Source organism: Athene noctua, chromosome 14 (assembly GCF_965140245.1).
Source record: "Athene noctua chromosome 14, bAthNoc1.hap1.1, whole genome shotgun sequence".
In the NCBI taxonomy this organism is placed as follows: Eukaryota; Metazoa; Chordata; class Aves; order Strigiformes; family Strigidae; genus Athene; species Athene noctua.
In genome coordinates, this window is record NC_134050.1 from 7,064,348 (window position 1) to 7,078,145 (window position 13,798).

General features: G+C 39.3%; 1 protein-coding gene across 4 annotated transcripts in view; it reads right to left on the reverse strand.

Moving 5' to 3' along the window:
- Positions 1-13,798, reverse strand: part of ANO5 (anoctamin 5) — a 60,873-nt gene that overhangs the window by 11,804 nt on the left and 35,271 nt on the right. For all 4 annotated transcript variants that reach the window (XM_074917849.1, XM_074917848.1, XM_074917847.1 and 1 more), the window contains 9 exons: positions 13,506-13,790; positions 13,049-13,162; positions 11,072-11,187; positions 10,042-10,176; positions 8,698-8,803; positions 8,548-8,608; positions 6,767-6,918; positions 2,852-2,926; positions 1,947-2,169 (listed from right to left, as the gene is read on the reverse strand). In XM_074917849.1, coding sequence (XP_074773950.1) covers positions 1,947-2,169; positions 2,852-2,926; positions 6,767-6,918; positions 8,548-8,608; positions 8,698-8,803; positions 10,042-10,176; positions 11,072-11,187; positions 13,049-13,162; positions 13,506-13,790 — 1,267 coding nt within the window. The remainder of the gene's footprint in view (positions 1-1,946; positions 2,170-2,851; positions 2,927-6,766; positions 6,919-8,547; positions 8,609-8,697; positions 8,804-10,041; positions 10,177-11,071; positions 11,188-13,048; positions 13,163-13,505; positions 13,791-13,798) is intronic.

Here is a 13,798-nt window from a genome sequence, read left to right on the forward strand (position 1 = left end):
GCCTTTGCTTAAGGTTTTGCTGCCTTCACAATCACATTCTCCATCATGTTTTACATTTTTAAAGGTAGCAGGAAGCCCTGTGCACATTATTGTTAAAATGTCCTGTTAAATGATAACATATAACCAACTCAAGCTGTGAGAAGGGAAGAAAATACACCACAAGCAGTCACATCCCTCTGAATTGGTCGGGAGTTGGCAGACGTGTTGAACTCACCAGCCCTATGGCAAAGTTGTTTCATATATCCGAGTAAATTGTTTCCAAGCTTGGCGTAAGTTTGCATGACAGGAGGCACTGACTGGGAAGCTGCAGTGCACTCCAGAGGAGGCAGTACTTAGGTGAGGTACTTTGCCTAGGTTGCAGCTCATTCAAGTATTTTTACTGGCAGTGAGCTGTCAAATGTCTATGTCAGACACTCAAAGGTCAGAGCACCAGAGCTAAATTACACCTGCACGGCTGAAAACAAAAACTGGCCTAAAGACTTCAAGAGTAAAAAGAGTTAGAACGGACAATCCTGATGGCCACAGCCAACATTTCATATCCTGGGCCCTACCGTGTCTCTAAGCCTGGGCTAAGCACAGCTGCCGCGGCCGCCAGAGGAGGGCAGCAGTCCCACAAAAGTACACATTTGTTTTCCCCCTAGTACTGATAACCACAGGTACTGCTGACACTTAAGAAATGAATCCTCTGCACTTGCAACTAGCAAAATAATATTGCTGAGCCTTGCTTATAATCCATGGACTTCAAGAAAGAACGATTAAATATTTTCTAGCTTTTGCAGAGGTTTTTTGGGGGGTTGTTTTTCTATGTGGGTTTTTGTTGGGGTTTTGTTGGTTGGTTGATCGGCTGTTTTTTTTCCTAGGGGCGTAATTTTACTTATTACTTGTTCTGTCTTTCTTTGGGCTAATTTGGCCATTGTGAGATCAATACAGATCTCTGAGACGAGAGGTGCTCCATGACAAATTAAAATAAACCCAATGCAACATCTCATTAGGTTTCTGCAGAAACACCTTTAAATTCTTGATTCACTTCTAAGAATTCATGAAGAAAGATCACCCAGCTGTTTTACGACAGCTGTACAAGCTACAAATACCTAACACCTTCAAATGCTTCACCCCAGCTGAACATTCTGCAATTCTTTCTTTCCATAAAGCACCTGCAGGGACTCATGTATCTAAATCACTAAGGGCTAACAAAGAAAAATACAAGAAGGGCTCTAGGGAAGGGTATTTCCAGCAAGGAAGCCAGCCACAATCAGACAAAACCTGCTACAAAAGTAATAGATCTTTCTGGGCCTGCCTGTCAGCTCCTCCAGCTCTGGAACGAGCCTACTGCAGGCAATGCCACCAATGGCTACAGCCACAATGACACATCCTGGGCCCAACTTCTCAACCTGCTCCATCTCTGCCTTCAACCTGTGGCTATTCCGAATCTGTAAATTCATAGCCAAGAGGAACAGAACCAAGGGAAAACCCTGGAAAATACACTATCCTATCCCCCAGCCTCCTAACTTCTCCCTCAAAGTAAGAGACATGATTGTTCAGTCTTTTTTCTTGTCAAGATGGCTGTGAAAGCTATGATCCATTTTTAAAAATACATCTTCAGGATTTCTAATTGAAACACCGCTAAATCAAGATACTTTGATCTTGCTCTGGTGGCTCTAATATAACACCATTTTTAATTATGTTCAGAACTATGTTTGTCTCTGTAGACTGGTTTTAATATAAGCAAACATCATACTAAGAGAAACAAGCTTATGGTAACTATTCAAATGCAGGGAAAATGTTCAGTATGGCCATGGATACAGCTGAGTCACTGCTGCAAGCTACAGACTAACGTCCTAGTGCTGCCACTGTGCCCAAGTTGAGAACAACTACATAGAGCACTTCTAGATGGGTTCTACTCTTAGTGATTCCTAGAAAGTTTTGTCTTCAAGGACATTTCTTACCCATATCAGTAATCCAGATGGCTATTCTCTCATATAAGAAATTCAGTATCATGATGATGACAAAATTCAGGCAGGAGGCTGTGACTGAAGTTGCCAGCTGAGGGGTCAGTAATCCACTGATGGGCTGTAAGGTCTGAGTGTTCTCCATAAGGCTGGCAAAGGCAGCATATACTGCAAGACGATACACGATCACAGCTATCATGCTAGCTATAATCAGCGACACCTAAGGAACAGAGAGAGATTTGAAATACACTTACAGCTCCGTATAGCTAAATGCACGTAACTTTTGAAATGAGATGTAAATCATCATGCGTTATAAAATTTTATTCTTTATGGGTATGAGTTCAGAGCACTGAAATGCAAAGTACACAGGCAAAATACTTTGTTATATTGATACATTAAACCAAACAAAATTATTTTGTTAACACAAGAAAAGCAAACAATCTAATATTAAAAAAAAAAAAGTGCAGGAGAAAAACAGACTCACAGAAATGGAGATGGAAGGGACAAGTTAGATTACACTGTCCACCCTGAAATTCACTCTGCAGATATTTCTACAGAGGAATATGTAGATATTTCACTGTAGTAATACTTGGGATTTTTTACCTTTACTACTAATTTTTTCAGTATAGTCGGTTAATAGCACATAAGCCAGAGAAAAAGTTATCCTTATGCTAAAATGTCCAATCAAATTACTAATTAATGACAGATTTCCAAGGTGTCTCCCCCCCCCCTTTTTTTTTTTAATTCTATTGAAGCGCATTTTGCATGAAAGCAGGAAATCTGCAAAACAATAATAAAAGCATGTTAATATCATGATTAAAACCAGTTTATGTTAATGTCATGATTAGTGATGCTCGGCAACTCTGATATGTGTTAAAGTGATGATTCAAAAAGATGCTCACCCAGAACAACACTGTAGTTCCTGAGATGCAGAACCGCACAGCCTGGCTAGTTATAGGCAAATAAGGCTCCATCTCCTGAAACAGTCAAGCAAGCACAGCACAGTTCACAAATCCAAAATCTTATTCTAACATCAAGCAGCACACAGAGCTCTCATCAGCTGTGTGAAAGTGCCCACATCTGAGGAAAACCATTCAGAAACCCCCTCTCTAGAAGGGCAGATAGGACTTCATTTTGAATGTGCTGGGGGTAAAAAAAAAACAAACAAAGTAATAAAATCAGGACAGAAGCAGCCATAACTATGATAAAAGTAAAGACAGTACTTGGAAAGAATGGTTAAACCTTTCCAAAAATCAATCCGTAACTGCAGGAAACAGACCACCTCCTTCATCAGACGAACAGAACTGTTACTGTAATGCTAGGTCAGCTGTCATACAGCTCCGAGTCCAAAACTGGACTGAATTTTAAGAAACTCCTCACGTCGAAGCTTTTTAAAACAGTCATTTATTTGGATGTACCATGTTTTTCCACACAGCCAGAGAGCATTTTCCTCCACTCCTTCAATTTTATTTTTTTTTAAATTGAAGAAATGGCTATATTCATTAGTTGCCAGTCTCAGGCAGCTAGGTCTTACCCAGGAGAGTATCCCCACATAGCACATGAACAATGTTCCATGTTCGTGGAAAGTTCTCTTTTTCACAACCAATTCTACTTCCTAAAATATCAGATTACACGTGTTAAGAAAGGATCATTTAAGAACTAACCCCAGTGGGAGAAGGTTTAGTAAAAGATAATCTGAATTTGACAAATCTTTGGGACAAGGCATTGTAGTGTGCTTACGCTTCTAACTTGGACACAGGGGCACGATTACCACATGCATGTGCAATATTAAGCATACGATCACTAAGTACATTGAACCAGAAAACGCTTGTTTTGAAACAGAAGATATTGAACTTGTAAAATGTTGTTGAAGGGATTCATTTTCTGTTTCACAAAAGCCCAGTATGTGCTAAACAGACCAGCATCATGTGATGTAATCATGCTGAATACAATGTCTGCAACCGAGCTGCACATTTCTCCCTGATACAACCAGGCAGCAGCAGTTTCACACGTGCTGCTTCTTTGATGGCAACATTCTTCAGTCAGTCAGCACGCTCGCATCAAAGTGATTTTGTTTGAAGTGTAATGTGGTGTTCTCTCAGGAGAGATATGTGGCCTGAATCTCACTAAGTATACTTACTTAGCGCAATTATCAATACTGCAGTCTCAAGTCACAACAAGTTTTTTTTGATGATAACAGTTAAAGGCTCTATTAACAGAACTATTAAAAAAAGCTGAAGATAAGATACAAGCACAGATTATCAGGTGACTTTACACAGGCTCATTACATTCTATACCTCTTTTGTATTAATAAATACTACATATATTCTATGCTAAGAACAAATGTTTCACACATTCTAGGCTATCTGACAAGTTTTCTACTTTAGAACAAAATGTAAGTGATAATGTGCAATGACAGAGCCTAAGTTTGAATGGAATGCTTCATTATTTATGTAAATTAAGATTCTACCGTAATCAGCAAAACCAGATTTTAGCTATGATCTAACTAGATAGTTTAGCACCATGAGCAAATGAGGTGTTAATTAAAGCCTCAAGATGGGCCATTTCTGTTTCAGTGCACCTAGAACTTTGAATCATGGCCAGGAATAATGAGGAAATAATTTTCTGAGCAAAGCAAATCCATCCTTGGGACACAAGAAATTCAGTGACCTGTATCCATATTACCTTATCAGTCCGCAGAATTCACTTATTCGAAAGCACTGTCCCTTCATGTGTTTGGTACTGCACATTATCTAGTGAAAGGAAATTACACTGCAGCATGGCTAACCTGTATGATTTGCTATAACTGGGTTTTGATAAGGATCACTGCTAAACCCGGCTGCGCAAAAGCTTCTGTAAATTCACCAAGGTAATAAATTGATGTGTCATAAAATAAAGGATTGTACAGTCACTGAATTTTCATGGTAATTGCTAATACATACTTAGAAAGCACAGAGCAGTGCAGTACCTCACTCAAGATACGAAAAATATATTCCTGTCCAATTTCTATTTTCTAAATGAAGTCCAAATAAACCATGCTACCAAAGAGATCTGCATGAATCTAGAGAACAATCTTCTCTCTCAGGACAGTGAGACAAATGCACCTCACCCGTGCCATCTCTGGCTGGGATCTGCCACGGCTCATTCACCTCGCCAGACTGCGGGTTTTGGTCTGTGCTGTACCTAACCACTGCTGACGAGTCAGCCCATTGCTTCCCCATCTCACACAATTACCCTTGGCTGCAGCCCGTTACTTCAGAGCACACAAGGGCCACGAACCGCCTGTGTGAACTAGCTAATCAAAACCTGATTTACCTGAAACCATTTTCCTGAGAATGCAGAAATCAGTACCTCAGCAGAGCTACACTCAAAATCACAGTACACAGGTATCGAAGATCTCTGCATAACTTGTACAGTGTACAGTCCAAGTGCACAAGTTACAGATAGAACAGCAGCATTAATGCTGCATATGCAAAAGGGGTAGGAGAGGCAGAAAAAACAGCCTCTCACGAGAAATAACATTACCATATATATTTCCTAATAATTCAAGATAGAAGCCCTAAAAGACAGGGCTACAGTTTCATAAATCAATGACGCTTCCCATGTTCCTGCTAAGCTTCTATTTATCTTCTGAAGACTGTTACCCAAGTATAATTATGACTAGTGAAAACATGTTATTTATATGCAATTCTAGTAAGAGGAAGGATGATTTAAAAATGTCAATTTGAGGTAGTAGATGTTGTATTGGAATGCAACCATCTGATCCCTAAATTTGTCAAATAACTTCTACCTAAATTAAATTTAAATGGAGACCATTACCATCTAATAAGTATTTCTACACAGCACTTAAGAGAGTTAGTGTGGTTAATTGTATCTCAATTAGATTTCAGACAAAGGGCTTCAGCAACCCTTGTATCTCTAGCGTTCCCCAAACTAGTTGTGTATCAGAACCAAAAACACAGCTAGTCCCGCTTATTTATCTTTAGATCAAAACAACTGCTTCTTCATATGTTGTGTAGGGATGAGAAAGTGCTTTTCAAGGTGTGAAAATTTCAGAGACTCCTCCCATGAAACATGAAGGACACTGTAAAGATGGTGATAGCCAAGTGAAAGCTATAAACTTTGCCTCTGTATTCCTAATTTATCAGTTCCAGTGGAAATTCAAATCAACAGAAAATAACTGAAGTTACGCACACGCTCCAGAGGCAAAAACCCCATGTTCCATTATTCTGTGTCTAAAGCCTAGATAACAACGGCATCTGCAGGCAGAGAGCCATGGTCCAGGAGCTGGGCCATGCCTGTCGCGTGCAGGAGGCCACTGTGCTGACAGCCCTCAGCTGCTGTTATCTGAAAGCAGGACAGCCACACCGCAACGGCCCCGCGCCCGGGGAAACACACCCCGGGATTTACTGGGGCTAACACAGCTGTGCTGCTGTTGGCAGCTAGCGGGCATCTCTGATACTAGTCACAGAGCACAAACCTCAGTACTCAACTGGGTGCCGTCAGCCAGAAGACAACGCGTTATCAAATTCTGCTTTGATATTCGATGCAATTTGTTGTGTTCAGCGAGGGTGTGGTGGGCATCATGGTGGTTCTACGTATTTCAGCCAAACTCACCGCAGTCATAAAGACTGCTCGGCCGAGACGTAACAGCCGAGGGCCTGCCCTGCTCCAGTGTAAACGCAGCACTGCCTACGTGTCACACAAACCTTTCCCTAGCCCTGACATACAGACACGTTCTGGAGACAGAACTCACGTTATCAAGCTGTCAGCACACAACAGAATTTGCATGCATGTCAACCCAGCACGCTCATTACCTGTGTTACAGGATTCTTCTTCTTATGGGTACATTTGGCCTCGTACTCAGGCCTCAGCTGGAGCTGTTGTTGTTCCTCTTCAAAATCAACCAAATCCCACTCATATTTCAGTCTAGCTTGCCGCCTCTTCCAAAACTCCAAGAAAAGTGTAACTGCAATTTGGAAGTGTCAAAATTCAGTTATGGGAGAAGTGAACAGCTCACAAACCAAGTTAAACTTATTTCTGCACTGGCTCTATTCTGCAGTCTATTATTTATCCTCACAGTGTGACCCATCTGTTTTTTTGGACTGTCTATTAAAGTTCACAGCTAAAACCATAATATGGATTAAGTAATTATTAGATAATTGAACTCCAGAAGTTGATGACAATGAAGATGCCAAAACAGGATACGGGTATTTCCATGGTTATGATGACCACATTCAATTACAGCTTAACTACTTTTCATATGCAAATAGCAGCACGGAATTAACACAGGAACGTTATAATTCAACTAATTGCTTGTGGATAAACCTGTTACACAAGAACAACTACTGCAAATCAACAGAACTGTTTTCAAGTAGTACGTTCAAAGATTTCTGTTGCTTTTTGATGATTTATGGATATCATGGTCATTTTAAAGATAGTGAATGACGCTTTTCACACAATCAAGAGTGAGGCTGGCTTAAGAAATTTTTAAGACACTAGAGGGAACTGATTTCATATCTAAAATAAACAAATATAAAAGTTATAATACTATGTTACATTTTAAAAGCCCTCTATAAACTACTTTAATATGCAAACCTTTAGTAATCTGATTGTTCTTATTTGAACTGGAGAGGCTTTACGGTCCACACAAACACAGGAAAACTTATCTTCTGCAGTTCTAAAATCTTTTGCTGATACTTCCTGAACAACTAATCCATATCACTCAAATGCTAGTGCTTAAAAGCAAGAAAAGATTAGTAAAACTGACATACAATGTTATCTTACTCAATTTTTTTTTTTTTTGAGAATTCTTTGTGAAAAAAAGTTAGTGGCTAGGTCCTTCTGTAACACACAAACAGATTTTTCTATAAGCACACACAGATCTTTGTGTGTTAATGAAATATCTATATTCAAATCAAAGATTTAATGATGATATTTCATACAAACTGTATGAAACAGGAGACAAAGTATTTAAGGAAATAAGAAACAATATCCTGCACCTACAAACCCGTTCACAGAGTTTAAGAAAAGAACAGGTACTCAAGACACTATGATCTTAAAGTCTGAACAAGTTATCACTTGGTGTGAAACTATGCTTAGAGAGTCAGGAGATTTACCTATTTCTGCACCACCAAAACATACTGTAATGTAAGAACTTCACTGGAGTAGAAGTCAACTGACTCTCATCCTAGAAGTGCTGCTCATAAAGTGGTAGTGCTGGATCACCATCCAGTGAAAGGGCACAAAAGCTCTCTACGCCCTCAGAGGGACACTGCAGGGCTTAGCAGAGAGGGCTCTTACAAGGGCTGCATAAAGGTTGGACTACTCTGTCTTAGGTTACTAAGGAAAGAAACAAATGTTAGCAGCTAAAGAGCACGCAATGCTTACGATACCCTCGATATCTGCTGGATTTTGTTTGGGTTTTTTTAGCCTAATTCCTCAGTACTTTAAATTATTTTTAGCCTTTCATCACTTCTGCATCTGAGGCAGAATATTAAAGTGAAGCCATTATTCCTCTTCTTCCCACTTCCAGTGTCCCTCAGCAGTCTAGATGAGATCTCCTTACTGCTTGACGTAACTTATCAAATGTACTCACCCCATATGCCCATGAAAATGGCAAAAAAAAGAGTTGCCACGTTGTCAAACAAATGGGAATACTACAACAGAAAACACAGGAACAGGTCAATACCGAAACAGTTTTCAGTATGAACAAAAGCGACAAGCGGCTGGAGAGCCAGATACAGACCTGTGAGGACTCACAGGTGGTGTTTAGTCGCCAGTACTCGCAGTCTTGGTCACAAAGAGGGCACATGATGATCTCTCCTCCGATTGCAGGGTCACAGATTTCTTTGCTGAGGAGAAAAACATTGTACAGCATCTGTTTTCATAGCATCTCAAGAGGTGCTATATGAAATTCATTTTTTTTTAAACAAAATAAAGGGCTTCATTTGTTCAAAGCTCGACCTCTGCAGCTTCATAGAGAAGATGCCAAGTCTTGTCACATTCACTGGTGTTAACCTATGGTTGGTCAGGGCAAGCCAAGAAATGTAGCAGCTGCTACAAAGAGGACAACTAGCAATTCACTTGGTATGGGCTTTCCAACTCTAACAGTAATGAATCAAAAGCCTGTAAGGAGCTGTACTGCACATGCATGGCTTACAGGTGAGATAAACCATGTCATTTCTCATCAGGTTAGTAATGCATTAAAACCATCTTTTCTAAAAGCAGCTAAAAATTCAGCTTTGCTTTCTACAGTAAAATTTGCTACTTGAATTTAATTACTACAGTGGGTGAAGTTTACAATTCTGTGATAGTTGTTCAGTATCCAGAGAAATCTCAACATCTATAGCAGTATTTCCAGGTCAATTCTGAACCTAGACAAAATGTAAGTCTCAAAAATACATAATTCAATAGAATGGATGAAAATTTTATTCATCCTTTATGGTTAAAACCCAAAATTTTCTGGAGGCCTTCTTATATAAAAGAGTGAGCAATGAAGTGTCAACTCTCTTTTCCTCTCCCCACTCATCCACACCCCTCTGCCAAATCCATGAATACAAGTTATCTTGGGACCCTTGAAGAAACAAACTCAATGTTTGTTTAAAAAGAAGCAAACTGGCTTCTGAGATAATGGATTCCTCTTTGACAGGAGAGCACTACTGATCTGTCCTGTACTCATGCTTTTGGTAGTTAGGACAAATGACAACCTACAGAAACAGGTCAACGGACTACTCTGTGAGACAGATAAAATAGAAAAAGCTTAAGGCAACAAGAAACACTTGAAAATTTTGAGAGAAGTCAGCAGTAGTCTTAGGGCTTCATGTATTGCAGGTACTCCAATATAAAAAGCTATTGCCAAATGGCAATAGAGCATTGCTTTTAACCTACAAATTGAGTCTTTCTAATTAATAGCCACAAGTTCTGCATTAGCCATCCACCACTATTTCAGACAACAAAGACAGCTGAAGAACAAATCTGCTCTGACAAGCTTTAAAAGCTCGTTAACTGTTTTTTTTCTGCAAGAACAAAATTTTCACATTGCTTAGTTTTTCCCATTATAAGCCCAGGAGATTTTCAACATTACACTCACCTGCTCATATTTTCATCCATTGTAAACAAGCCGTAAAGAAAACAGATTAAGCCAACAACTGCTGCAAGGAATAACATCTCAGTGTAAAATCCTAGCCAGGCAAAATAGATTCCAATCTTCTCACCATAGTACTTCCTAAACACACAAAAATGCAATTAATAGGAATACAAAGCAAAGTTTGAAACTGCAATAGAGCAAACTGGCCAGAGTCAAAATGAAACACTCGGCAAAATTCTCACTTAATGGAACGGTAAATAGGTTGATGTACACTGGAAAAATGAGGTTTGAAGCTAGCTGGCAGAAGTTACGCAAGCTGAACGAACAGAATATATGGCCTCTGTTCACCCTTTTTTTCCTCCTTTACAGAAGCTCCAGCTTGAAAAAAATTGCTCTTTCTCCTTTCCACAGGACAACGTAGATGAAGATATACTTTTCTGATTTTCCACGAGTTAGACAAATGAAGCTGGGCACAACAGTTGTGATGATATGGTTAGAACAAATGGATAATTCACAGAAATACAACTGGTTGTGTTACAAATGGGGCAATTGTAACCTGTGAATAAAGTAACATTTTTGTTGTATGACTGAATCAAATCGATCTTGGATAAGGTTATTTTAAATTTGGGTTTAATACTGAATTAAGAGTCAAGCTTCAAAACTGATTTTATCAGTGTTTTTCAAGTCTGTCTTAAAATTCAAATTAATCTTTAAAAACCGTGGCAGATATTGATTACAAAAAGCAAGTTATTCTTTGCATGTGTTTCTCTACAGCTGATTTATCTGTAAAATACCTGACCCCAGGAGCACTGGCTAGATTCAAAGAGGCTTAATTTGAGATAAAACATTTTTCCAGTTTCTAGTAAAAACCTGTGTTGCGTCCTCTAAGGACCCAGTGCCCAATTAAGTACCTGATTCTCATCAGATCTTAAAAGTAGTAAAAATTTCCCAGCAGGATGAAGCTACAAACGCACACACGCTCATATTGCGGTGAAAACCAAGTAAATATAATAAAACAGAGTTGGGATTTTACCTGATGAGGTCCAAAGGCTGTTCTTTGTAGAACCGCAAGAAGCGGGCCCACTCCATGTAGAGCGTGTATCTCTCATTCTCACAGTTTGGATCGTTTGCCTTTTTCCAGTACTGGCACTGTGAGCAAATCAGAGTAAAGGCACAACAGCTCATCGACAGACTCAAATACTATGTTGAAAGAAACAAACATTCATGTTGATGCATTCCTCTTAAGATAGTGCCAATTAAAATAATTTGAAAGTCAAACTTAGCACTGTACTTCACCACTTTATTGAAGTAGAATCCTTTTATGTAAAGTTTTAAGATAATGCACATTTTCAGAAAACATCTGTCAATCTTAGACATTGTCTGCCTGCACTGTAACCCCATCACATTAGGTCACACCGATTGGTACCACACTCCTTCACACCGGGAGATTACTGCAGTGAATGGGTTGTTCCTTTACACTGGTGTAGCATTATGCAACTGCAGAACCTCAAGCTTCCCTAAAGTAGAAAAACCACCATTTTACTCAACTTCAGTAAAGATGATGCATATTTAAATCCTGTCCTTTGTATTTCAGTCTCATTGTAAATTGTGCAGCCAAAAGCGTTTCACTGAGAGATGGAAACTAGGTGATATAAATTGAACTTGTTTCCTGCCTCCAGCCATAGCACTATGATGTACTCTGTGCTGTGGCTTCTCAAGGTGTACGGCAAGGACATGCAAAATGAAATCCGGACACTAATTAGCTTAGTGGTGTTCCTCACTACCTGCCAAATGCTAAGAAAATATTGGAACTTCAGTTTCCTAGGAATTAAACAGCACAAAGTAACTGCAGTTCGTGACAGCCCTTGTAATTTTATTTTGTGTTGTAGAGCTCTGCCTTTAAGAAATATTTTGCTATGTCAAAGATTCAGTTTGTGATCTTGGTTTTCCTTTTATTCTGGATGTCTCTCACAAAGAACAGCATGAAAAATTGGTTTCTAAATAGAAATCAGGAAGTTTAAACAAACTAAAGTTTGCATTTAAAAAATATTTTTAAAGAGTAAATAGTTCTTTTTTAGACAACGATTTGTAAGTCTTCTCATGATTTTTGGCATTTTTTTCATGTGACTTCTTAGCATTTAAGGTTGGTTGTACTGCTTTGTGTTATCTATGATTTTGGTAGTCCCAACAGTATAAACCAAGTATAAAGCACTTCCCAGGCTAGACTAGTCTTCTACAGCCTAAACTCTCATCAGCTAAACTTTCCCCCTGAAAACCTAAAGAATGCCCATTCATACATTTCTTTTTGTTTTCTAAGGGAAGACAAAAATACTTGAAACATCCCAAAATATGAATCTATATGAAGTATTTTAAAATATGTTGTGGATAAGCAGTTTAAATTCACTAAAGCTTTGTGATAAATCTGAAATAACTATTGAAAACAAGGAAAGAATTTAAGATTCACGCAACGAATTAAACATTCAGAAGCTCACCAAAGCTCACCTGGAGATGGACACGTAACCACCCCCCCACTGAACTGTAGGGCACATGCAACTCCTCTGACTTCAGTCCCAACCCAGTATGATCCCGAGAGTATTTACATAACTACAGGTAGTAAGCACTGCCTGTACACACCCTATACACACACAGCTGAGCGCATGCACCTACAGTAGGTGTTGATTCCTTGTTATAATCTTTCCAGTGTATTACCACATAACCTGCATCATAAACATTATAGAAAAATACTACAGAATAAGTCTTACAAATTATGTGAGTGACATATAAGTATACCCTAGCAACTCATACACAGGAAGAAACATTTCAGGACATAAAAAACAAGTAGTAAGGGTGGCAGATATGTCTTGTGTATTACAAAACAGAATCAATTACTGGGACAAATGGAAGGGTTTGAGTACATTTTCATTTCTGCTGGAAATGGCAAATGTCACAGCAGGTGAAAGAGTAAAAACACTAGGAAATGCTCAAGGGAGCAGAAAGCTAAAATACTTACATCGTGAAGAGGATATGCAGCTGTGTAAGTGCCATTATTTAGCAGTCTCTTAATCCCAAATTTTTTCTTCCCTTCTTCTGTTCCATATGGACAACGTGTAAGAATGTAATTAACCTGAGATTCAAACACAAGAACTTCAGACCTTTGCTATTTTAAGGCCATTTAACAGAAACTGATAATGGCTGTGCACTGCATACAGTCTGCAGGAACAACACCCAAAAGCAACACGTGCTTCTCTCTGCATGAGACCACTGAGGGCATGCTTGCCTCATGGACATCCAGAAAATCCATGCCAACACATACTCTTCCAGATTTCTAAAGAAGATGCGCAAGCACCTAGGCTTCCTTATATTTACCCACAGATATCACAGTTTATATAGTCTTTCCTTGCATGAATATTCCAATGGGACCATGTAAACCTACACGTAAATATAGGTAGGCAAATTCACATACGTACTATTCTGTTTCTCATGGACGGTGAGAAGAAAGTGCTCTCGTCATTAATGAGGTACAGCTCCTGCTTGTCCCTGCTGAATGGTGCCGTGAAATAATCCGGTTCAGGGTGCATCACCTTCTCGGGAAGCCTGAGAGGTGCAAGCATACAGTCCAGAGGGTTCTCCACCGTTGAGGGAATGTCGTTTTCCTTGATAGGAACTTTGATGTTCAGCACTTCTGCATATGTGATCAGAACATCCCACGTGGCATGGATCTTCACAAAACAAATCTTGCCATCTTCAGATTCCTTCCCCA